This window comes from Solenopsis invicta, chromosome 7, assembly GCF_016802725.1.
Source record: "Solenopsis invicta isolate M01_SB chromosome 7, UNIL_Sinv_3.0, whole genome shotgun sequence".
In the NCBI taxonomy this organism is placed as follows: domain Eukaryota; kingdom Metazoa; phylum Arthropoda; class Insecta; order Hymenoptera; family Formicidae; genus Solenopsis; species Solenopsis invicta.
The window spans coordinates 13,941,992-13,967,946 of NC_052670.1; the positions used below are offsets into that span (position 1 = coordinate 13,941,992).

General features: G+C 37.8%; 1 protein-coding gene across 7 annotated transcripts in view; it reads right to left on the reverse strand.

Moving 5' to 3' along the window:
• Positions 1-25,955, reverse strand: part of LOC105199815 (synaptotagmin-7) — a 248,139-nt gene that overhangs the window by 107,392 nt on the left and 114,792 nt on the right. For 2 of the 7 annotated variants that reach the window (XM_039452060.1, XM_039452059.1), the window contains exon 1: positions 1,322-3,647. The exons of the other annotated variants lie outside the window; for them this stretch is intronic. In XM_039452060.1, the coding sequence (XP_039307994.1) occupies positions 1,322-1,410 (89 nt within the window). In that variant the 5' untranslated portion in view covers positions 1,411-3,647. Of the gene's footprint in view, positions 1-1,321; positions 3,648-25,955 lie in introns of those variants that run through there. 7 annotated transcript variants of the gene reach the window in all.

Consider the following 25,955-nt stretch of genomic DNA (forward strand, 5'->3'; position numbering starts at 1 on the left):
TAAACCGTGGTATACGGACTTGCATTGATCGCAGTGACGGACGCGCGGAGCGTCGATAATCACAAGATCATATCACGCAAATATTGAGTCGACACATATATGCACATGTAACGCACAATGCGTATGTACGCGACACACGAGCCATGCGACGCTTTGTGCAAGGTGGATTTACGTTACTAGAGCTGCGGGAACCAACGGGAACGGATGAAAAATACATTGCACAATAATATGTACACACATTGTGCGACGTTGCTTCAACGAAATTAAATCCCGCGCTTAATTACCCAACATTATCGTGTTTTGCTTATTAATTATACCATTATCATTTTGTAATATTAAACATATATAAAGCCGTATGAGCTTAATAATGCGCGAATATTAAACGTATCTTCAATAAAATTTGCGCACCTGACATATAACATTTCACGTACGAACATAATAGAATTTTGATCCAGTAATTATTTTTGAGATATTCATTTAGCCGACGCGACATATTTATTCGTGCGATTGTGCGGCCGGTACTCCTTTCTCCTTTATACAATTCTGGACTGAAGTTACGTCGTTTAGTTTTCTATGCATCATAATATAAAATACCACCTCGCTTACGCGCTAACTAGAACGCGCTATTGACATTTAGCCATTTCGCCTGTGGTGTGCCCTACATAATTAACACGTAGAGCGATGTAACCGAAATCCCAGCGGAACTATCTAATATCTATTCAATTTATTTATTGCTTCCAACAAACTACGCGACCTGTACCACGAGGAGGCGTCTCGTACGAAAAGTAGGAACAGGAAATTGGATCCAGTCTTTAATTAATTGGGGAGAAGCGAGGAGGACGGTGACGCTTATGAGACCACATCGTCGGAAAAAGCGTCACGGTAGAATTCATTTCGCGGGACCTCGGCAAACTTTTATCCTCAAATTCAAATAAGCGTATAATACAGCGTGTATTACAGTTGACGGATAAGATTCAACGCTCCATCGCGTCGCACAATGACGCGAAAAGCCTCACTGGGCGCGCGAAGCTAGACCGATTAAACGAAAATCCATAATCGCTACTTCGGAAAGATCCCTTTGTTACTCCGTGACCTTTCCTACGAGACTCGTGACTCGCAGCACTTTCTCCGAGATGGGAATCAAAGCCGCCGCGTAGCGTACGAGGGAAGCCAGCATCGGCACGTGCACCCACCAAGCGATTTGCTCGCATGCAATCGTAACAAAAACAGCGTGCATTTGAATCTCATCGGTCATCGTCGGCAACCCCGGCCGTCCGACCGACCGATTTCGTGCCCCCGTTCGGAGAACAATTTTACTCACAGACTCTGCGACAAGAAGCGCGACAGCGCCAGCTTGCCGATACGATTGTTTTTCAGGCCGTCCAACATAGCCGACGCCGCCATTTCCATTTTCGAGTTACCTCCACCTCCGCCGCCGCCACCGCCTAAAAGGACTCAGGATACTCGAGGCGCGAAGCGTTCCGCGAATTCGATCGACCTCCTCGCCGATTTTCCGGGAGATCTCCCAACGCCGGAAACGGTCGCTCGCGTACCCTCGCTCGCTCGCGCGCGCCCGCTTTATCTCCCGATGGCGACACACTCTACGTGCCCGTTGCCGATCCGCTGGCAGCTCGTCGATACATCTCGTTTCATGGTTCGGTCCCCCGTCGCCGTTTCCCTTCGTCGCTCGTCCTATTCCGGACTCTCCTCCGGGCGTCCTAAGTACAAACTTTCTTCCGCCGTCTCGTATCTCGCGACGAAGAAGAGAAACTTTACGACGACGACGGTGCAACGACGGAAGGTGCAGTTGCGCGAACTTGGCTCGCTTCGATGGATCGATTCGATGTTCTCGTTGACGCAGGTAATTCACCTCTCCTGTGCCCTCGACGGCCACGCGCTATCGATCCCGACGCGCGTCGGTATCGAGTAGGCCGCCTTCCGCGAACAATAAGCTCGATTTATCGTTTTTCGATCGGCGGCCTCTTCTCGGCGCGATTCCTCCTGCTACATTTATTGTAGCTCGCGATGTTATCCTTTTCGTTCTCGGCCGGGCGCCGCTCGCGCTTCTTCGTTCTCCTACCTTTTTCTTCCTCCTTCTTGCCGTTCTGCTCCTTCGCGGTCCTACGTTTTTATTCGAACGCGCTCTCCGCCGCTCGTAGGAGTGTTTATATATTAAACGAGATAAGAGAAAGAGCTATTCCGAAGGAAACATCATCGGCAAGCAGCTAGGCTATACAGGTCGGAAGTTCGACTCGATGGTTTGGAAGTTCAGTTATTCTATTTAACCCAATTTCCAAGTGGCTGGGCCGGCTCGCTCGTTACGTCTCATTGAATGGCGGTCGTTAAAATTATCACACAATCGCGGCGCTCTTTAATGTCCTAGATTACGCAAGTGACGCTTGAACGTGACACCGTCATGCGTGTAAGAATATAATGCGCGCAAAGAAAAGCACATGTACACACACATAGACGCACACGCGCGCGCGCGCGCGCATACACAACAAACACGCGCGCGTTTCCGTATACGTGGCGCGTGTATCGAACCGTCCCGCATCACCGGTACACCGGAAGTGCACGAGCTTGAGCGCACGCACTGAAAGATCGAGATGCGCGCAGCGGGAGATAACCGCGTTAATTAACGCGAACGCAATGTGCGAACTCGACGTACGCGGCAAGAGGAACAACAACAACAACAACAAGAACAACAACAACAACAACAATAACGATAACAACCGGATCGTCCGCGGCGACAACAAAAGGATTTGTATCACATAGTACGATCGTTACGTGGCCCTCGCGATGTAGCCCGAAGTGCGGCAAGTTTCATCACGCTCGACCGCACTCGCGGTAGTCCCTCTCTTTCTCTTCGGATACGGTAGTAACTTCTCGCCACATACGCGCACCGTGGGCAGAAAGAAATCGGGGAAACTTGACGGAACTTGGAACGCACAGTGCACCGCAGCAAAGAAAGCAAATTGAATGTCTCTGTCTTTTTCTCTTTCTCTTTCTCTTTCCCCCGCCTGGTCTATTCCCTTCCTTTCACCACTTAACTTTTCTTCGTTGTTTCCGTGTACCGTGGGACATCGGGTTTCATCAGTTATCGCGCGCGTATCTCTAATCGCGAGAGGAGAGGACTCGGCTACCAGTGTTGTCTCTCATCACTCTCGACGGTACGGTCGAAAAAAAAAAAACGGGGGAGATGAAGATCTTGCGCGTCTCCCCCGAATCGATCTACGATCTCCCTCGGCACGGCGTCGTGACGGCTAGGGCGAGTGTCTCGGACTGATAAATCCACTCCGGCCACTCGAGGATCATTCGATCCTTTCTCTTGAGAAGAGGCAATCTCAATCGTTCGAGGTAGAGGGTCGTAAGTTTTAGGGGCGGCCGTTTTAAAAGATTACGCTACCGGGCGAGAGGGCCGCCCGGACGGTTGTCGCACGTAAATGAATAATCGTGCATCTGAGGGTGATATGAGAAAAAGGTACGAGAGCCGGTCGAAGACAACAGGAGGTCGGGGAGCTGTCTTCTGTGGGACAACCGTGCCGTTCTCCAAAACGCGGACTGCCACTCTGGTCGACGGTGTGACCTACTCGCACTGCTCTCAGCTGCTTCCAATCCCCCAAAGTCGTACCGCCATCCCTACCCCGTGGCCATCATCCCTACCTCCCCGGAACGCTTCGCGTTCACCCCCGGAGCAGTCGGTATCCCTAGCCCGATCTTCTCCGTCTCGACCGCTTCCCCACCCCGTTACAACCACCATCCCCGAGCCCCTCAAACCGAACCGTCATCGTTCCCTCTTCCTCCTCCGCCATCTACCAAACCCCCACTACGGGACTGACAGCGCCACTTCCACCCCGTGGCACCACTTCTCTCGCCCTCTCCGTCCTACCCCTTCGCCGCTCGAACCAACTACCCTCATACTCTCTCACCGTCGCTCGGAAAACTCCCCGAGTTTTACCGCGAAACCTTTAACGTTTTCTTTCAAGCACCCGGCTTCGTAATTTTCGATTTCGATCGGACGAATCTCGGGACTTGGTTCGACCTACCCTACGGGATCGGCCAATCAAGTCTCGGGTAACTGTGCTCTCGCGTGCGTGGCACGAGTGACTTTCCACAGGGCAAACAGAGCTCGGCGAACGTCGACGCCAACACGGTTACGTGCTCCTTCACTTCGCGTTTGTGCGCGCGCGTGCATCACCGTGCACATGAACGCGCGTTCACGTATGTCTCTACGCGTTATCATTAACGGGATCTTATCGATTGTTGTGCCGAGTATATACTCAGGCGCAGAAGTGCCGAATAAATGTTAACAGTGTGACATTCAGGAAAACGAGGAACGCATTCGACAAATCTAAGGCAACGCGTAACGCGTATGCTGATGCATCTCGCTTTAAAGATACGCGTCGCAATCGGATCAACCCTCACCAAAGGGAAATCAATCACACGATTGAAAAATAAATATACCGCTGTTTTTAACCCGTCATCGAGCGATCTTGCGCAAGGGAGCATTTTATGCAAAGGTGGACTTGATCGAAAACAAGTTATTATACAATTAATTATTTATTAGGCGCCGTCATTTTCTTTTTATTGATTGCGTACGTCGTTAAAGTGCTTTTGTATGAACCGCCAGAAGAGAAGAAAGAGCGCGTTCTTCTCTTTCGCGTTTCTTTCGCGTTGCACGTGTCTCGGGGGTAATTCACCCGGCATCGTCGGTCAGGCTTTTAGCGCGGCGCACGTTTTTACCCTTTTGAAATAAGAGCGACGTTACAAGCAAGTTTCACACCTGAAAGTTTCGCTCGAACCTCGTACTTTCAGGTTTACGTAAAAGACGCGCCGTAACACATCCGTTTTCTGTTATACAATACGACGGCACCACTTTAACCGATTTGACGCGAGTCAAGTACTCAGACGGCAGAGATTGTATATACGTAAAAGTCTGGCGGGTGCATTTCGGGATCTGCGTGGGCCGATATAATCGACGAATCCGAGAAAGCGTCGATCGATTATTAGACGTGATGCGAAACGTGACGAGCGTTTCGAACGTTTTGCAGCTACCAGTAATTCTGACACCTGGCACCGCAAAACGATATCGCGGAAATGCTGCTGTACAACGCGCTATTACAAAATGAGCAGTTTATGACCTTTCTTTGTTGATTCGCGATATACCATACTGGTTTCGCGTTAAGCATTATATTACAAGATAATTATATGCAAGGCTACGTAAAATTTTTGATATTTCCTCTCCCTCTCGCCGTTTCTTGCAATTGCTTCTTTTAAATTATTACAATGATCTGTGAAATTAATAAAAGAAGTTTATCAGGTTTATCAATTAAAATTGAATAAATGATTACAGCGAGATTGAGAAGATCTCCAGTATTTTCACGTAGTATAAAAGCTTGATCAAATTTATGAGAATAATGTGTAGGCTTCTCTAAATATCTTCAAATTTTTAGAACTTTTGTATAATTATCTTTAAATAATTTTCTAAAATAGCATTGAGTTTAATAGAAATGGAATAGAAGAATTTCCAGTAGTTTAATCGCAAACAAAATATAGGAATTTTAAAAAATTGTATTGTCATGCGAAGTTTGAAGAACATTTTATAAATAAAAAAAATAGAATTTCGTCGTATAATTTTCGTATAACAGTGTGCTTATAAATTGCAATTTTCTTTAATATGACGTCACACTAGCGAAAATATGGCAACATCGTTTATTAGCGAGAGCTCATTGCAATTTAAATTATTCTTTACAGAGTGACAATGGTTAAAAGCTCCCGTGTTAAAAGATATAAAATTCACGTGATTCCGCTCGACCTTTCCAAGCTGGAAAACCTCCTTAAAACAAAATTTTCACGCTCGAGCTTCAGTATGCTCTTCTTCTTATCCAGAGAAGAATTTCTCAATCCCTTTCTTAAACAACTTTATAATTTTATTTAATGCAATATCCCGATAGAAAAACACAAACCCCGCGCATCGACCCAATGGCTCCGCAGCAAACGAATAACCGCAAGAAGCTTTATCGATACGCCAATTACAGTTTTCCAGAGAGCTTTTGCTTTTCGCAGCTCCGTTGCTCGTTCCACCGCGATAAGGGATTTCTCACGGCGTAATCGCGGAACGTATAGCCGCCCCCGCATCAAACGCGGATATGTATGCGAACGAATACATTAGCGGTGGTATCGCAGTTACCTGCCGCGATTCTTCCTAACTAAAATACGACGAGTCCGATCGCGACCTCGGGACGAGTCCGATCGCGACCTCGGGATAACCAGAGATTATCGACGCCGACCGCGCGGATATGCCATTATAAGGACGGGAGAAATGGATCCGGCGAAGCGGAAACTGATCGGAGAGAGACGGACCAGCGGTAACTTCCGTAAACTTCCGGCCGAAGATGGACGTTGATGGAACGCTTATCCGTCTCATCTCGTTTTTCCAGATATTGTTCGCGAGCGCGCAGGAAGCCAAGCAAGAGCCCCATCGAGAATCCCCTTCGGGGATGCTACGCCGTTTTTGCAACGTAGCTTACGCGTCACCATCGCGTTCGCCGGAATTGCCGTATAACCGTAAATTACGGAACACGCAATACACGCGCTGGTCCGATGGCTCCTGATATATAAAAGCCCGCGGCTACTTCGCTTATTACACCGTTTACCCCGTATCGGTTGAGCGATCGCGTGACCCCGGGACATACGAAACGCAGTTACGTGTTAAAATGAGGATACACGGGACGTAACGTTGCGCATCCATCACGGATATTGAAGGGTGAACTCAAAATAGTCGCGTTTATTTCCGCGAAGTACTTATGCCGTCAAACGAGGAAGATTTTACGAATTGAGATTCGATGCGGAGGAGAACCGGCGGTGACATAAATTAAGACTATAATATTCGGACGACATAATACCGAAATTATCCGCTCAAATCCAGGTGCTCGAATTATCCGGATAATCCGAGCTTAGCATCCCAAATGTCAAGCCCGTGAGTTTTATTGAATTGAATTTGCGAATTCGGTTCTGAACTGTCGAATTGCAAAAAAAAATTAGAAGGAAAACTAACCGTAAAACACAACGTGGCCAAGTTGATTGAAATTATACATAAATCGTATTTTATAATTTAAACTGTATAATTATATGTATATAAATTTATGTATATGTATCCACATATAAGTTATGTATATATATATCCACACAGTTGAAAACTTTGAGTTAAATTTAACATGTATCGCAGATTCCGAACGATTTATTCAAATTTTTATGTTAATTTCAAGATGAATATATAAGAAAGTAACATAAATATTATGTAAAAAAGTTAACCTCAAAAGTGTAATAATTTGGAAATGGAGCGTGAAAAATATTTCTTTAATAAAATTAATATTCATAGTTTTATTCATTTACCTTAGACTAAAATTACATTATTTTTATGTCGTTTACTCGCTTATAAATTGTGTTATTTAACGCTAAGAACTGTTAAATATTACAATAACGTAATCGTGTTAAAAATTAACGTTTTGAATATATTAAAATTTTAACAAGAACCGGTTTTAACACAAATGCAAAATGTTTCCTACTCTGCACCGTATGTAATTATAATAAATATCGCTTTACATATTTCACGTGCTTTACATAACAAAATAAAATAAATGCTGAAAATCTTTAGAAATAAAGAAGCAAATTTAATTGAATATTTTTCAATCTTGGTACAAAAATATCAATCAATTTGCATGCTTCCTTTTTTCTTGATATTTCTCGCTGAGAAGAATATTCCTTCAGAATCAGCGGAAAAAGCAGGAAAAATTCTAACTAATTTAACATAATTTATTTTCTATGCTATTTCTTGTAGCGAGGGGAGTTCTAAATTAACAAATTCGCAGATTCAGTTATTAAGATCCATATTATCCGGCTATTTTGTATATCGGAACGTGAATAATGAAGTAGCTTTAATGCATTATCCAGCTATCCGTTTATATTAACAAATGCCGATCACAACCCTATTATAAACGAACGAAATTTCGTTTGATTGAAGTGGAGCCGGAGAGATATAAATAGACAACAAGCTTGAAATATAGTAGAATGTAGAAAGAGGGACATTCGCGCACACATTTCCACAAATATCCATTAGTGCGGATCGAAACGTAAATTCTTGTAGGGCGGGGAAGAAGGTCCTTAGTCCACGTGCAACTCATCTCACCGATGTGAAGGAATTCATTCGAGAAATGTGGCTAAATGAAAATTCTTAATCTCCCCGTTCCACTATCTCATACATACCGAAGTCGTTAATATATGACGAGATTGGTGACATTAACGTCGGTAGATTTTTCTCATATAAATAACAAAATGTAAAAGCGTAAGCTGTCGAAGAGAATTTAAAGCTGACTAAAATAAATAGAAGGTAACCAATTTCATGTATATATTGGAATTTATTTTGAAATTTTACATAGAGAGCAGACGTAGAAAAATTTCATACTGTAATATTCCAATGTTAGGCGAACCGTTCATAATAACGCGCTATCTACATTATAAAACTATTTTACATTTTTAATACGCACTAATAAATTTCCTCTGTAACTTTTAATATTTCCTTAATCAACTATTTGAGAAGAAATATTTAAGTAATTTAGTAATTTGAAATTGTAAACGCATTGATCCTCCATTGATTTTGACATCAATTTATTAACAAGTCAAGTATGCAGCAGAACGGTAAAAAGTTTCAGATTTATAAAAGAAAAAGATTAATGATACAAAAAATATGAAATTGCCTGATGACTAATAAACGAATTTCCGCCTCACAACGTCGGAATTGTAAAGTTTGTTCAGACAGGTATGGTTTTTTTTATTGAGTTTGAACATCCGCTGGGACGACGATAAAATTTCTTTCTTCGATCAAATTATCGATCTGGGAACGACAAAAATAAAGTGTCACTATTTTTACGGCAAACGTATCAGTGTAGAAAGGAGGAAGGAGTTCTAAAACCAATCCGATGACCGCGACTCGGCACGAGGTAAATATATATATATGAACGATATGTTCGGCTATAACTCTGAAATCCATAAATAACTTTTTACTGTAAGTCGCCAACAATCGTAGCCAAAGCCCTGTTAAAGTCGTATTACCGAGCAGGTAAACCGAGAAATGTCGCAGCTGTTTTTTTAACATCCTATTTAAACTCTCCGAATATACACAATTGGAAAATTTGTGTTTTTAAATTTAACATGTATCGCACACATGAATGGTTCATTCAAACACTTTTGTGTTAATTTAACATAAGATGATCGTGTTGGAAGGTAACAAAAATATTATATAAAAAATTAACAAAAAGGATATAACACTTTAATACAATTTAAAAACAGATTTCAATTTAAAAACGTATTTCTTTAGTATAATTAACATTCATAATATATGTTGACAGATATACTTTGTTCATTTATCTTGGAACTCTTGCGCTTCAAAACTGCATTATTTTTGAATTACTTGTCTTTTTATCATTAAATTGTTATTTTGAACTAAGAAATATTAAATATCAGTTTAATATAAAACATTCAAATGGCACAGTCGCATTATGTTTAATTTAAAACACGGTTACGTTAAAAATTTAACAGAAAGAATTTTAACAGAAACCGTTTTCAACATAAAAGGTTTTCTGCTTTGTACGAATATAAATTTAATGTGAAGACAAATAAAGCTAAAGATCATAAACAAAACAAAAAATGTAATTTGGAATTCCTACAAAGAAAAATAATTTTCTATCGTAATAATTTTTAAAAATATATTTAAGTATTATATCTGGTTTCCAAGTAAGAGATTACATCCGAAAATAGCGTTAACAAACGGCCGAGATTGGTTCTCTCCTCCATTTCTTGCTTTGACGTTATTAAAGTTTTCCTCCTTCTCAAGAGAGCGTGCGACGCGGAAACGCCGTTTTTATAATTCGCTTTGGCCTCACGAACTAAACGAGAGTTAAACCTAAGAGAGAGAGAGAGAGAGAGAGAGAGAGAGAGAGAGAGCGTCTATAGTCGAAATTAAACTAAAGCCGACTAACAATTCTCCTAGATTATTCAATAGCTCCTAGATTATCACGTTACGCAGACAGAACAGCAAAATTGGGTTAATGTTGATACATGTGGATAAAATCGGATATAAGGCAACATCGTAGTTAACTAATTGTTACTGTTACTTTGACTAATTACTGACTAATGTAATTTATAATGCGGTACAAATGTATTGTGATTAAATGTCTAATAATTGTAATCTACGCAATTAATAGCAATCAACCAACAGCATTTTCGACTAAAAGCTAATCACATTGTAGTAGAAAACGTTATCACGTTATTATTCCTCGAACATTATTAATGATTCCTATAAAATTTACCCCAAAAAGTGGGACAGAGAAATCAATTTGATATATAACTTATCTGCATGTAGCAATTATGAATAAATTGCGTAAATCATATTAACAATAATAAGTGAAAAATTGACTGATAAGTGAATAACAAATAGAAAACGTAAAATATAATTCTTTTAGCAGCAGTATAAAATGGCTTATTGATCGGCAAGAATCTTGAAGATGCGTTCTATTTTCAAAATTTCATTTTAATTCCGTTGACAGTTCTGTGTAAATCTTTTACGCCACGTTTGTTTCGTTATTGTATTAAGAAGCGAGTGCTGCCTGAGTTGGCTGAAACCCCTTTCGCGCTCGTAAACGAGTTATCTCGCGACTCGATGCACTCCAACTGACGCTTTGAACGAGTTATCACGCGGCCCGATGACGTTTATTTGACGTTTGAACGGGATATCTTGTCCATCTGATGTCGGCCATCCGACGCGCCTTGTCAATACAATATAGTTTAGCTTTAACATTTTCCAATAACAAACAGACGCGAACGCATGGGAAAGCGAAAACGCAAGGAGTCTCACGAGGGACTCCGAAATATGTACAAAATAACGGGGACGACAACGATAACCATATCACAGATAAAATGTTTGTCCTGTTGGAATAAGATTGCGGAAGGGAACGTGATGTGTGCGTATGTACACCCTAAGGGCGCCCTAAAAGCTTTCCTCGAGAATCTCCTAGTCTCAAGAAAGGCGATCTGTCACTTAACGTTGATGCGATCGGATCCGAGTCGCTTACTATCCCCCCATAGATGGGCCAACGCACGACGCAGGTACTCGATTACTCAACATAATCCATTCTTTAACATTCCTACGCCCGCAACGTTTCTCATAAAGTAAGATAAAGTACGATATTGTAATCGTTACTCCGACGTAATTAGAAGTGTGTAGGACGGCCTCCTGCGGTCGATCGTCTTTAAACCGAGCCTCGCTTATGGCGTTTAATAATTTATAGCGTTGAATTACACAGTTGCCATTACTGCGTGCATTATTTCACGGCGCACATGTACGTTGCCCGCGCAGAGTACGGTTGAACGAGCAATATATGGCATCGCGCGTTATCATATTTTTGAATATATCTACGTACATAAAATTTATTTTTTTCTCAAATCGTGGATCTTTTATGATCACGAAATGCCCGAGCAATGCCCTCTAGAAAAATACTTGCGATATCAATTCAAGTCATAAAGATTTAACAGCTTTCACCAAGAATCGCAACATCGCGATTTTGAATTCTTAATGAAAAAAGTAAACGCGCTGTTGTAATAATATTTAAAAATATATTTAATACAGCTAGTCTCGATTTAAAAGATTACATCCGAGAGTCGACAATTTCTTCTCGGAAGGAAAACAGAGGAAAATTGACGTCACCATTATTTCATTCTTGTGAAATCGAGAATAAAAGAAAAATTCCCATGCTTTAAGAAAAGCGTTGCACTGATGTTGAGAATTAAATTATGGAATGAGTAGAAACATTGTATTGTCAATCCGCGGTGCAAGATTTCGTGAGAATCCCATTACTTTCTCACTCTTCCTCCCTCGTGCACTTGCTGTTTTAATTAAAACCCACCCCTTTCACCGAGACGACGCGCTAGCAACGCGCATAATGCAACGGCACATATTTTCCCTTTCGCGCAGCCAGATTTACCAACGCGCATTCACCGGTCATTTGTAGTTTCCATTTGCAATCCGGGTGTGTATACGTCGCAACTTAAGGAACATCTGCGACGCGGGTCGACGCGAACAATCCCGTGAGTTTTCTCGTGAGGTTTCAAGAGGCAGACATCCGAAAAAAGCGCGGAAGGAATGATAAATCGTTCCCGACGTCTTGACGCGTGGGTTTAAAATCTTAAATCGAAACATCAATCAACTGCAACTTACACAATTGCAGGTCGACAGCACAATATATTTTATATGTATAATATATTGAATATTAGCAAAAAACGGTTATTTTATAAAAATATAGTGTTTCCAAAAGTGCGTAACAAAAATCAACTTGTAAAAATAAACATTTAAATATGTAATATGTTAATATTTTTCAAAGTACACTAATTTATTTTATTTTCTAACTATGGTAAACAAATTTTATTTTTTAAATCCTATTTAATAAAGTTTAAAAAAAAAATAAAACATTTAATAGACCTTTTTCAGTCTTACGTTCTTGGTATCTTATATTCTTTTTGCATTATATATTAATAAAAATAACAATTTTCTTTCAAGATATAATATTCATTTCATTTTATTTACTAAATAAAATACATAACAACTGTTTAGTTTCAACAAAGTCCAAATTCTCACCCTGCATACATATACATGTATCGTGTACCTTGGCAGAAATAAGCTAATTTAAAAAATGCTTATACGTGCATTTTTACGTGCACTTTTTTATGAAAAAAAATTTCCATCCCTTTTCCGTTTATCGTAAGTCGACATCCCTAATGTAATCAAGTGCATACTTCTGGCGACGTCTCGATATTTAAGGGTTAATTGGATAGCGATATACGCATACATCGGTTATCCGTGGTTCACGATACCTAATTAGAGACACGTGACCAGCGTTGGCACAGTAACGTTGGCCCTACATCCCCGACATAACTGCCGCTGCACATGAAGGCTCATGTATGTAGGCTACGAGTAATTCTGGCATGTCAGCCGCATTACATGATGTATCATCGATATTTCCCTCGTTACCGAGCGATCAAGTACTCCGTTTTCCTTGAGAATTCTCGCGTCGCAGGAACGACGGCAGTTGCGTCGTAACACAAAACTGGAGCATGCTCGAATTATACATCGTTAATCCGATCGCGTTAATCGGATGCTAATTCGAAAAATCGACACGGACGAGAGCGCGTGAATTCTCACCGCCGTATCGGGGAATTCGTATCGGAAACGAATGGAATAAGCAAATACTGTAAAAAACAAGAAACGTTTGCAAAGCTCTCTTTATATCCATTTTACCCGCGAGCTCGAACTATCTCCCTTAAAGAAACCATCCTTTTCTCGAGATATCTCTGTACCGAGTCAAGTTAGCCCTAATACCGGAGCTAATATTCACGAACGTTTATACTCAAAGTTCCAGACGGTAATTCGCGTCACAAGGCGTATTCGTATACGACAGTAAAGGTCAATCTCTCTTTTCTAATTAAAAGTCCCCCAATGTTTTCTACGTAAACACGCGCAAAATTTCTTTTCCGAATAATCTTAACGAAGCAATTTTCCGGATGAAATATGATTAAAGTTCTGATCTAATTAAAGTCTAGTTATAGTTAAATAGAGCCCCACTCGATATATAACCGTCGACTCACACCTTTGAAATTTTGCTCTTGAGAGAAAGAGCTTGGGGCGACAACATGAAACGAGTGGCGTAAGAGAGAAAGCCACGCGATATCCTCAGCTTATACTCGCAGTATCGTTTATAATCCTAATTAAAAACCATTGCGTAAACTATCTTGCATAAAATAAATTTCACCGAAAATTAAAACGACCGTCACGTCGTTTCGCTCGCGTGCAGTTTTCGTAAAAGAGAGAGAGAGAGAAAGAGAGAGAGACACGCTCCAGAGTTGCATTCAACAATAAAAGCGCAGTATAAATACGTTAAATCTCGCATTATCGATCGTTGCTTGATAGCGCAGGTAAACTTCCACGAAATAAGTAAGTCTTGAAGATTGAGAGCCAACCAACCGGACCGGCACAATTGCGACAGTAGAGAAAGTTGCAGGCAGGGAAACTAGATACACGGAATGAGAATCGGAAAATGCCCGAGATTAAATAGCTATTATTTGTAATGAATGAATAGAGCGCTGTAAATTGAATACTATTTTGTAGAAGAGAATCGTCGTTTTCATTAGCGCGCACAATGACGGATAATATAATATACATTTATAGACATTTATACTGAACAAAATTGTTCTAAAAACTAAAATATTTGCTCCGATATGTTCAGCTAAATATTGAGTGGGTGTAGTTAGTTTTTAATTAAAAAATTTGAATTTGAACTGTACTTTTTTATGCAACAAAACAATTGTTGAATCAACCCAATGTTTAATCGTGTTAAATTAAATATTTTAGTTTTTCAACAATTCTTTTCTCCGTGTATAAATAAATATTTTAAAAAAGTCAAAAATTTGGCTGATTTGATAACGTAAGTTCAAAAGATCGTAATATGAATGGTTTTTACAAAAAAATTTATCTGGAATTTCTAGAAGGCATTGTTACGGCCTTTCTACGATAAGCCGTTAATCATATCACAGTAGTTATAAGTCAGAATTATAAGTCATAAATCTTGAGAAATTTGCATTTAGAATAAAGTCATATTAGATCGTTACGTCAGCCTATTCTGATCAATTTTCTTGATAAAGATGGCAAGCACATATTGCTTTCTAAATAATCAGTTATAACGTAATCAAGATCTTAAGTTGTAAAAAATAGAATTTAGCCGTCTCCGAAATCACGGACTTGCTACTATCTTATGATACATTTATACTACTGATTCACTTATGTCGCTCCTGACTTCTTATCCATCACTTATGTATATAATAGCTTATTGTTGGAATTTCATTATAATTATTATTGCTAGAAAGTATTTTTCATAAATTTCAATTGCAAATTTTGATGGTTTTATTTCAAAAATGCATGATTAATTCAATCAACCAATCGAACCGTGCGTGCCGGCTCTTCTTCATAATATTCAATTTTACATATTCGAAAGTTGTTTTTTTGCGCTTTGCTAATAAAAATAATAAATTTTTTTTAATAATATTGTATTTATTTAATTCTGTTCTGTCCGCTCGTTATAAAAATACAACCATTAATAATGATTTCGGCAACTTCTCAATTGTCAGCAAATATACTAAAAAAAAGTAGTGTTTAATTTTAAAACATTAAAATGTTTAACGGTTGTCTCTGTTTTTCAAATACTTAAAAAAAATGTTTTGATTTTACGGCGGTGTTTAAATTTCAGAAACTAAAAAGTTTACAGCTATTAAAAATTTCAATTTTAAACATTGTAAAAATTTAAAGCACCCGCGTTTAAAACGTTTTTAAGTATTTAAAAAAACAGTGACAAAAATCAAACGTTTTAATAATTTAAAAGTAAACACTTCCTTTTTGAGCGTACATATAAGTAATGTCACGTTATACTCACACGACGGTATAAATAACACAAAAGGTCGTTCGAGCTAACGTGCTGACCGATCAAATCGAACAGTTATCTCGCTGATGACGACCGCATGCACCGCGATAACGTACCGCGCTCTTCCTCTCTCCTACCATCCCGACGTCGAGTTAATACCTCCCTCGCAGAATGTGACTAACTAAGCTCTTTGCTTTCGAGTTGGATTGGAGACCGAATTCAACTCGCTGCAGGGGCTGCCGCGCGAGACGTTATTACGAACGTCCCGATAGGAATTGCTCTATTCGATCGTTACTGTTGAATAATCCGACGATTATCGCGAGGCGAAGTTGAAATTGCGTATCGTTCGGCGTAGCGACGACGACGGCGATTTTGAGCGGCCGCGATTCTAGCCAGAGTCGAGCTTTAAATCATCCAGCCATCCGCGCCGCCGCGCCGCGATCATCACCGAGCGAGATACCGTTTCTTCCACCGCGCTGGAAACCGCTGTGTATCCACGCGAATGGAACTAAAAGTTACGTGCCACTGTCACATGAATTTCGAATATTAAGGATTAAAAGCGATCGCATGTCCGATATCCTTAATCTTTCTATTTCCGTCTCCTATCGTGACAAGCTATCGTTGACCGTTCTAGTTAACAAAATTAATATAATCTATGTAAAAAAAAACATATATTTATCTACCGCAAAAAGGACTCTTGTAAGAGAAATAACGTGCACCGAATTGCATTACCACTGACCATTAATTTCATTGAAAAAAGCCCCTTCGATAAAACATTTTTTCTCCGAACGTGTATTTTTCAACAAAAAATAATTCATGTTCAAATCAAGTCTTTGCACGTTTATTAAATTTTGCAATTAAAGCGAAGTAATAATGTAAAATATACATTATACAAATTGTTTTTTTTTTTTTGAGGAACTTTATCCGCAAGTATTACGAATTAATAAACGAATGGTAATGAGATACTATGTATAAAAAGCGCATGTAAAATCTCACTCTGTATTTTATATACAGGGTGATTATTAATGAATGTCCCCACTTTTTACCATAGGAGCACGCATTTGTAATTTCTAATATAATAATATGTTAGAAATACGTATCCGGTGGTAAATCATGCTCCTATGGTAAAAAGTGGGGACATTCATTAATAATCACCCTGTATATATATTTCCACAAAAGTAAATCACATTTTATAATCTCAATGATAGATGCAAGTGTACGTATAGCACTTTCATATAAAAGTGTTACATCTATCTGCATGCGCGTGTTTTAAACGTACGACGGGGCGTAAAGTCCGTCAGTGTTACGTGAAAAAAAATAGCCAGGAGCCGATGTCGGAACAAGAATTGTAAACGGATGAATGTTAAGGTACACACGTGGCTGACATCCTTCACGGATGATGTTTGTCAGATGCAACGCCCGAAACACACGCACTCCACATTACTCGCGGATATGCCTACTGGAAAAGAGAGAACCTGTCACCGAATACGAAGACACGTGAACGAAAATATATCATCGCCGGTAAAAAAAAAAAACACTGTTCCATACGGGCACTTTTACGCGGAAAGAACGCTGAAGTAGCTAAAAATTTGCCTAGATACGGATCTGAAAATAATTTTGTCCGGGCCATTATATTATGAGGGACATTCAAGCATGATGAACAACACTGTCAAAAGTTTGGACATTCTAGCAACCAGTTTGAGCATTCTACATAATTCTAATTCTGATGTAACAAGATTATTTTCAAATCTGTGCCCAATTAAATTTTTAGATACTCTAGCAAAACCGCTATTTCCGTATACAATCCCTCTCCATTTATATGAATAGCCAGTGATTTGCATAATCGATACGCCAGCTACGTGTAAAATTATTACACCGAGTAATTTCGCTTTATCTCCGATTGTGAGATAAAAGAAAAGTAAAAGGTTTTCATGTTGAAAAAAGAAAAAGTACAGAATTGTCTCATAGTCAAAGTTCTGTCTTGAAACACCGAGGGGAGCAGTGAATAAACAATAAACCCAATCTCTTGGAAAATTCAGGTAATATTATAGAAAGACTGTGACTGTTTTATTGAGCTACAAATAACGTTGTACCAAGCGCGCGAGCAAGCAAAGCGCCTACTACAGGATTTGCTGGATCGAATTCAATATTTGGACAGCATCACGGTATTGGATCTCTTAGACATAAATCCGATTAACTACCACAGTTTACGTTAGCGAACGAAGCTCACGTTATCTCTGCGAGGGATAAATGATAAACACTCTTCTATAAGATATAGTATGCAATCATTGCCAATGACCGCGCGAATTAATTAAATACAATTTCACGCTGTTATTGAAACCGAGAGAAATAATTTTGTTTATTTACAAGGTAATCAACTAATTAACAATTTTACATTTCAGCGGTTTTCCTTTTTTGTGTAAGCATTGCTGATAACACACAAATATTTCATTTTTATTACGCTCGATTAACTAATACATGAAAGCAAAAATTGTGTAACCCATCGCACGAGGAGTATTTCTGCCGAATTTTTCGGTTAAAACGCGCGACTGTTTTTTAACGAAATAGAGAGTTTTTTAACCGAATAGAACGAAACAGAAAAGAGAGATTTTGCGGACAGATATTACGTGCCGGCTTTTTTAAAAGGTGAACGATCACATAAGAAAAAGATTTATTTTTATTAAATATTAACTTTTTTCAATGATTACTATAAGGAACAATTGAAGAGTTTCCTGTGAAAATCGAATAAGTCGATTTTTTTAAATCTAAGTTATGATTCTCCATTAGTTGCGTCACATTGTAAACACTTTTGTACCGGAAAGAATTAAACAGAAAACGGGAAATATAAATATAAATAGTTAGTAAATATAAAATTAATGAAAGAATCAAATAAGTCTAAAAAATGTTTTATTTTTTAGTGGATCCTCAAAAAATTTACATTTTATAAACAACTTTGTTAATTTTGTCAATTTTGAAAACTTAACGATTATATTCGTCAATGTATTGTTTAATTTAAACTAAAAGTTATGAAATATTTATTACTTAGAATGTTATTTATGAAAGTATGACGACACTGCATGATGAGTCGAAGAGAAACAGAGGTGGTAATACTCCTTCTCCGCACAAAAATAGATTTTAAAAAATTAGTTTTGTTAAAAAAAACAGAACGTTTTGTTATAAAAGTACATATTTGTTCAAAATAAAGAGAAAATATTACAGAATATATGCAAATCTATGTATGCACAGATAACCCTTCCGCATATAAAATTGGAGTACTGAAAATCTATAAAACGTGTAAAATCTATAAAAATTGTTTAACTTTGTATAACTCGACATGTATACAATCAAATAAAATGTTAAATAATAAGAAACACAAGTTTATATATATATTCGTATGATAATGCTTCAAAAGAATTAAAAGTTACATCAATTCTAAAATGTACCTTGAAAAAGTTTCGAAATGCTTAAAAGTACAAATGCCCTATCGCAAATGTCGGCTTTTATGTATTGGCATTTAGCAGCATTGTACTGTAACGACGGGCTATTAAACAAATGATTCTTTAAGTATTAATTAGAATTCGTTACCTAATGACGGAGATATCGTAAGTTGTCATAACGCCTGCAAGGACTTGAATACTACATATATACCTTCTTCTCTAATTAAAGTCTACAATTTTGTTCTCATATATTCGGAGAAAAGTTGCAGATTTATAACAATTAGCAGTTCAATAAAAATGAGAATCATTTTTGTTTCTTGGAATAGTTCCTGTTTTCTGAATTTATACATGTAATGTAATCTTCCTGGCGTGGGCTAATAATAATAATTATTTTACTAAGCCAGAAACCGATATGTATTGATCACAGGCTGTTACGAATACGATTGCATTATTTCTCAGTCACATTACGTATTATATATAACGCGCATACTTTTCTAATATTTATCGGAAATATTTACATCTCAGGGGATTATTCGAGCCGCCTTGTTGCTTCTTAATAAATTGACCGAAGTCGATATCATGTATTAAATGCGTATCTGCAAACCACCTAAGCACCTGCCGCTACAAAACCAATATTTGCGATGAAATCCCGATACAACGCTTGAGCGTGTGTATGTGTGCAGCCAAGTTGAGGGGATAAACACTGTAGTATATCGTAAATGACTCGATGCTCGAGCGAAAAGCCGTTATCTTCCTTCTGCCTGCCTCGTGAAAATATCTACAAGGACCATACATTGGACTTACTTATAGCTCCCACTTTTCCACTCTTTACGTGGATGGTTTCGTAACAGCCTCTTCCGGAACGGCCGATATTTCGCGTGCCGCGCCTGAGTATCTGAGATACAAATTAATCATGCAACATTTTCACTCAGCCGATTTCCCACAGAATCCAACGTCTCAAATTAATCGGCATTGCGGAGTTTCACGCTTTTCGAATTAATATGTAATACTTTTTGGCAAACTAAAATAATGATAACGCTAAATATTGTATTATATATGTACTTTCGTTTTCATTCAAAAGAAAAAAATGTCTTTCTACAAATTTTGCGTCTAAAGCATCAGTTGTTCCAATTTTATTCGCGTTACATAACACAGCCCTGCGAAAATGAGAATCGTAAAACACTTTTCAACAATTTCAACAGTTTTAATATATTTTTGCTTACTGAGCACGTCATCTAAATTTGGCTATCTGCGTGTCACAATTTTAAGAAGAATAACATCAAAAGAGCAAAAAAACAATGCTATTCATCTTAAAACTGTTTTAAGCAAATTTGGATAACAACGGATTCATGTTTAGCAGACAAAATACATTGAAAAGAATTAAAATTATTTAAAAAAAGGTTTTTTTATCGAAAGTGTGTGTAATTAGTTACCATTTGCTACGAGACAAATTGCCTTGCTGCGATTTCGTCACACGTCCGTGTAATACGGACATCCGGCAATATTCCTCGAGAGGAAGACGTATGTTCCCCCCTGAATCAGCCGAAGAGCGGAGAACTATGTCGCTTCGTAAATCAGGATTTCGCTGTCGACCGTTGTCGCGACTGTCATGTTCAATTCCGCACAAAGACCCCACCGAAGGCCTTTGATGAGCGTAACGCGTAAAGCCTCCTCAGACATTCCTTTTCAACTTGACATCGACAAAGCGCGCTTTTCGATAACTTCGCAGTCGAACATACCTGTAACGTCCCTTTAAAAGAGTCCGTGTAACGCTCCCCCTCTAACTTCTTCTTTTATCTCCCTTTACCTATTTTGTGGTTAATAAGAAAAATCAAACTTGCGCGAAATTGACAAAAATAACCTAGCTTATTTCTCTGTCCTTAAAAAATTCGAATGCGAGTTTTATATCGATCGTTATTATTGTTTATTGATTACTTTGATTGGTTTCTGCAACATCTTTTTATATCTCATGTACCTACAAGACACTGTTACTCGTTCGTTCTTTATCGGCTTTTTTTAATACCGTTATTTTCCTTATTTTTAATTGTGACTCTTAATAATATTTATATTTCTGACGACAACTGCTAGTCCCGAGTTTCTTTTTCTGACTTTTTTTTCCGTGGATGTTATTTTTACACTGCTACAAGTTGTTATCCTTCTTCATAATGGACCAATTCCCGATATATCTGTGTTTAGCAGCGCTTATACTTTTGATATCCCCTCACAAAAGGAACCCTCCGTCTCGAGATTGACAGTAAATTGATATATATTGTTACTATGTGTTAGAATACGTGCAGCAGACGGCTCGAATCGAGCGATTTATACTCTAGTATCATCTGTAAGAATACATGCTGAAGAATATCGGCTCGAATATAGAGCCGAAATGTCCAGATTACACATATTTATAAAAAGATTCTGAATTTGATTTATTTCTGCGCACCTTTTTCTCACTCTCTTTCTCTCACCCCTTCTTTAGTTTATTATTTTGCTCTTCCGCTATTATTATTGTCTCTACTCATATAGATTATTCCGTCTCTACTCATATTGATTGCTTTTGTTTTCTTTTCTAATAAATTTTTATTTTTAGTTTTTGTTTTTATTGTATAAAAAATTTTTTCAGTTCTCTTATGCATTCTATTTTTATTTTCGATGCTTCTTTTCGTTTTTGTTATTTGCATTTTGATATATATTCTATCTTTATTTCTATTTTTCGTTTCTCTTTTTTTTTGTATTGTTTTCATGTCTGTTTCTATATTCTGTATCTAGCTATTTTGTCGATTGTAACATTCTTAGAGGGCAGTGCCGTAGAATATTATTAAACGCTGTCAATCAGTCAGTCAGTCAGTCAGTCAGTCTCTCTCTCTCTCTCTCTCTCTCTCTCTCTCTCTCTCTCTCTCTCTCTCTCTCTCTCTCTCTCTCTCTCTCTCTCTCTCACTCGTATAAGCAGCTTCATTTTATAATTTGTGTCGTGAATAATAATCGATCTCCAATTGTATAAACTCATGCAGAATTGTAAATATCAAAGTTTCACGCGTAACGTGAGTGTTGAGTGATTGGATTGTTAAATTTATCGTTTAATAATAATTTAACAATAAAATCATTAAACGCTCACGTTGACATTTCCGCTTTTGTGAAAGATTTCACCAGTCATTCGTTTCAAGCGCCTCTCGACTACGATTTCGCGTTGCAGAGAAACGCTCTGTTCGATCCGTTTATTCTACTTATTCTAGTGTGCTATTCCCGGAGTCACACGAGTATATATTTACGGGAATGTATAAAGTGCTTGACGAGGTGAGAGCAGCGAACAATTGTTTTTGGTTTCACTCAGTCGATACGTGCGACGCGACGCGAATATGTCAGTCAGACACAATACCATCACCGATGACGAGACTCAAGTTACGCGTGGGTTGCTTCCCGCGAAAGAGCCGTGTGTCCTAATACGCAAGGTCTTATTTATGGCGCGAGACGATGGCCGCCATATTTCTACGTCCGCTCCCTCGAAGAAGAATGGATGGCGAGAGATGTAAACGTCGTTTGTCCGCGCCCCACGAGAAATTGTTCCAACGATTTTCGATTAGGGCGCGCTAGCTGACTCAGAGGTACAAACTCCACTTTGCCACGAATCAACAATAACTAACTTTGAACAGATCGGATATCTCGCGGAAGTTTGTTGAGATCTTCCGAAAGAGTCTTAATAATATACACAGGAGGGCCGAATAAGTTTCACTTCTCTTACGTCGCTATTAAAAGTCACAAGAAATCAGAAACTGTACGGATACAAAAAATTTGGGGAAAATTTCTTCTTGATAATTAAACTTTTGGTTTAATTATCGAGCTTTTTGTGGGGGGGGGGGGTTTCTCAAATCTAGGTTTTTGAAAAGCTAATCAAGTTTTGTTGTTATATCTATTTTCATATACATACAAGGTGTTCATTAATGGTTGTCTCCACGTTTTACCATTGGAGCACGCATTTGTTATTTCTAATAGAATAATATGCTAGAAATACATATCCGTCGGTAAATATTGCTCCCATGGTAAAAAGTGAGTACAACCTTTAATGAACACCCTGTATATATGCTTCAATTTTCAAGCGTTGCAAAACATTTTACAAGTACTGTACGATATTTTCATAGCGTATATTGCCAAATTAATTAAAGGAATAAACTTTCACGCAAATTTAATAAAGCAAATAGAATTCTTTTATATAAAGTTAAATAATTTCAAACTTTGACATTTTTGTATAAACGTGAAAAATAAAGATATTTTATTTTGTGCAGATTTTTAAATTTAAATTGAAATTTTATAACTTATATTGTAAAATTAATTTTAAAATAAAAGAATAAACTTCCATGCAAATTTAATAAAACAAACAGAAATCTAATTCTTTCTTTATAAGCCAAATAATTTCGAATATATATTTTATTAAACATTTTATGTATCACTTAATTAAAAATTTTAAACATACTAAAAAAAAGTAATAAAGTGTATATGTATTGTATTATCCATTAATATGTAAAATTTAAACTATTACAAAGAATAAACGTTTAATTGCACAGGTAACAAGTAATATAATAAATTACTTATTCTGTGGTTGTGCTGCCTATCGTTAACCAATTTCGTTATCTCGAATCGTCTCATCTCTTTCCTTTTTGTTGCCTGTTCACGGCATTCGTAACATTCACTCGTGAAAAGTCGATTAATTATAATCACGCATGCACATTTATCAAAATAACTGAAAACTAAAAGTTATCAAAATATACGATGATCACGCGACTTTGCATTGCGCGTTGCATTTCAACTAATCGTGCATTACATTACATGTTTTATTATTTTAATACATTCAGAACTTCTTATAATAGATGTTCTCGAATGATAGGAAACCTCATTAGATCATTAATGTACAAATGCCGAATTTATGTTACGATTGTGGCAAAGAGGGGAAAGTTGCTGAAGCGTACCTCTTCAATATTTTACATTTTTATGCTGCTTCATATAAACAATATTTAGATAAAAATAAAAAGTAAATAAAATATAAATAATACAAACAAAAATTTACAAGTTTTATTTTGTTGTATGCATGCCATCAGCATTTTAAAAAGTCAGTTATATCTGTAACTGACTGATGTAAATTTTTCATTAATTCATATAATTGAAAACAATAATTTAAATAACTAACGTTATAATTGTGCAATTTTATTTCGAAATGTTATATTTTTATGAAAGAAGACTTGTTTGCAGAATATTTTACATTCATTATATTCACTTATCTACAGTAATTGTCCCAATTAAATCAACATTTTTATAAATTTCTGTCAAATTTCCTAACTTAAACTAATACAAATTTTATTACAATATATATGATACTAAGGTAAGATTGTTAAATAATAATAGTAAAATTAACAGTTGTTATGAATACAAATTTGTCAATTTCAAAAATAAATTCAAGCCATTTATTTATTTCAGTGTCCTTATTTCTTTTTATTACTGTCACTGTCATTTTTTAATTATTAAATATTTCATCACTTTCTCAATAAATATCAATAAAATAAATACTATTTAATGATTTCTTATATTTGTAGTTTTTTTAATTCATAACTTGTATATTTTCAAAAACGATACTATTTGAAAGATCACAGGTACGCTTTTAGCAACTGGTTCATCAAACTACACATCTTTCGCAGTATGTTATAAAAAGCTTATAACAAATTAATTTGTTGTTAAGAAAAGATTTAACACGTAACAATAGACAAAGATAGGAAGTAATAATTTACAATAAATAATGCCGATATGAATTATTGTTATTTTTTTATAACACTTTTTTTAATAATTTTGTAATAACGTTACATTTTACCATAGCAATGGCAAGGTTAAAGGTGGAATAGTCACTCTTGACAATCAACTCGTTACCTTTATTTGTTACTCATTGAAAAATATTAACTTGCAACTTTACTCGTTACGTAACCAGTCAACTAATGAGTTAATTTCTTCAATGAATAATGCAACGAGTTGTCAAAGTAATTTGTCAAAAGTGATCATTTCCCAAGCCTGACGTTACCATTACCGTTAAGAAAACTGTGACGTCATTACCAAATCGTTATTTTAAAAGTAGCAGTAAAGTAACACCTTCCCATTCTTAACAACAGATGCCTAAAATATTAAGCGGCAATTTCGGACTTTGATTTGCATCCAAAACAACGCCACCCGAATGCGAAATATAATAACTTAATTGGTACGCATTTGGCAATCTCTCTCCTCCATTAAAATACTAAGATTAATTGCGCGATAATAGGCATTTATTAATGCGTCGCGACGTTACTCGACCTGGAGTCGACTCGTTTCGTACACGTAATTTCATCCTGACGCCATGTAACACGATACGATTAATAAAATCAAGTTATAATAGCTACTTAATTGAAACGCGATAGACTGCCTGTATGTGCGACCTAAATTTACTATCGCGCGCGTGACACATTCCCGACGCATAAATTTGGCGAAATGCATGAATTATTAATAAATAATCGGCGCATCGCGGCTTTCCATTACATTTGAATCACTCGAGCCCGCGACTCGCGTATCACTTCGCGCGCTCGCAGTCTAAAAATATTTGAACTCGAACGTTAGGAGAACAATCGTCGCCGGCGGGCGCGACAATTTGCAATTAAAAAGTAATTTACAATTCTCCCGCCGAACGACTCGCTTCGACTCCCGTCTCGAGCAAATAAATCGTGCGGGACGTACCGAAAACCGCTTCGATAAATTATCGTTTGTCTTGGCGCGCCTGCGAGTCGCCGATCGTGGGAGTTAATTAATCGCGTGGGCGCTAACTGCTTCATGGGGAAGCAACTATGTTTGACACCTGGTACCCGTCGCGATACGTGTTTCGTGGGAAAATGCGACGATGCAGGGAGAGGCACGTACCGCTCGAGCCTCGCCACGCGAATGACAACAGGGTGACCTCGTGTAGATACGCAAACGGAACACCGCACTTACAACGCAC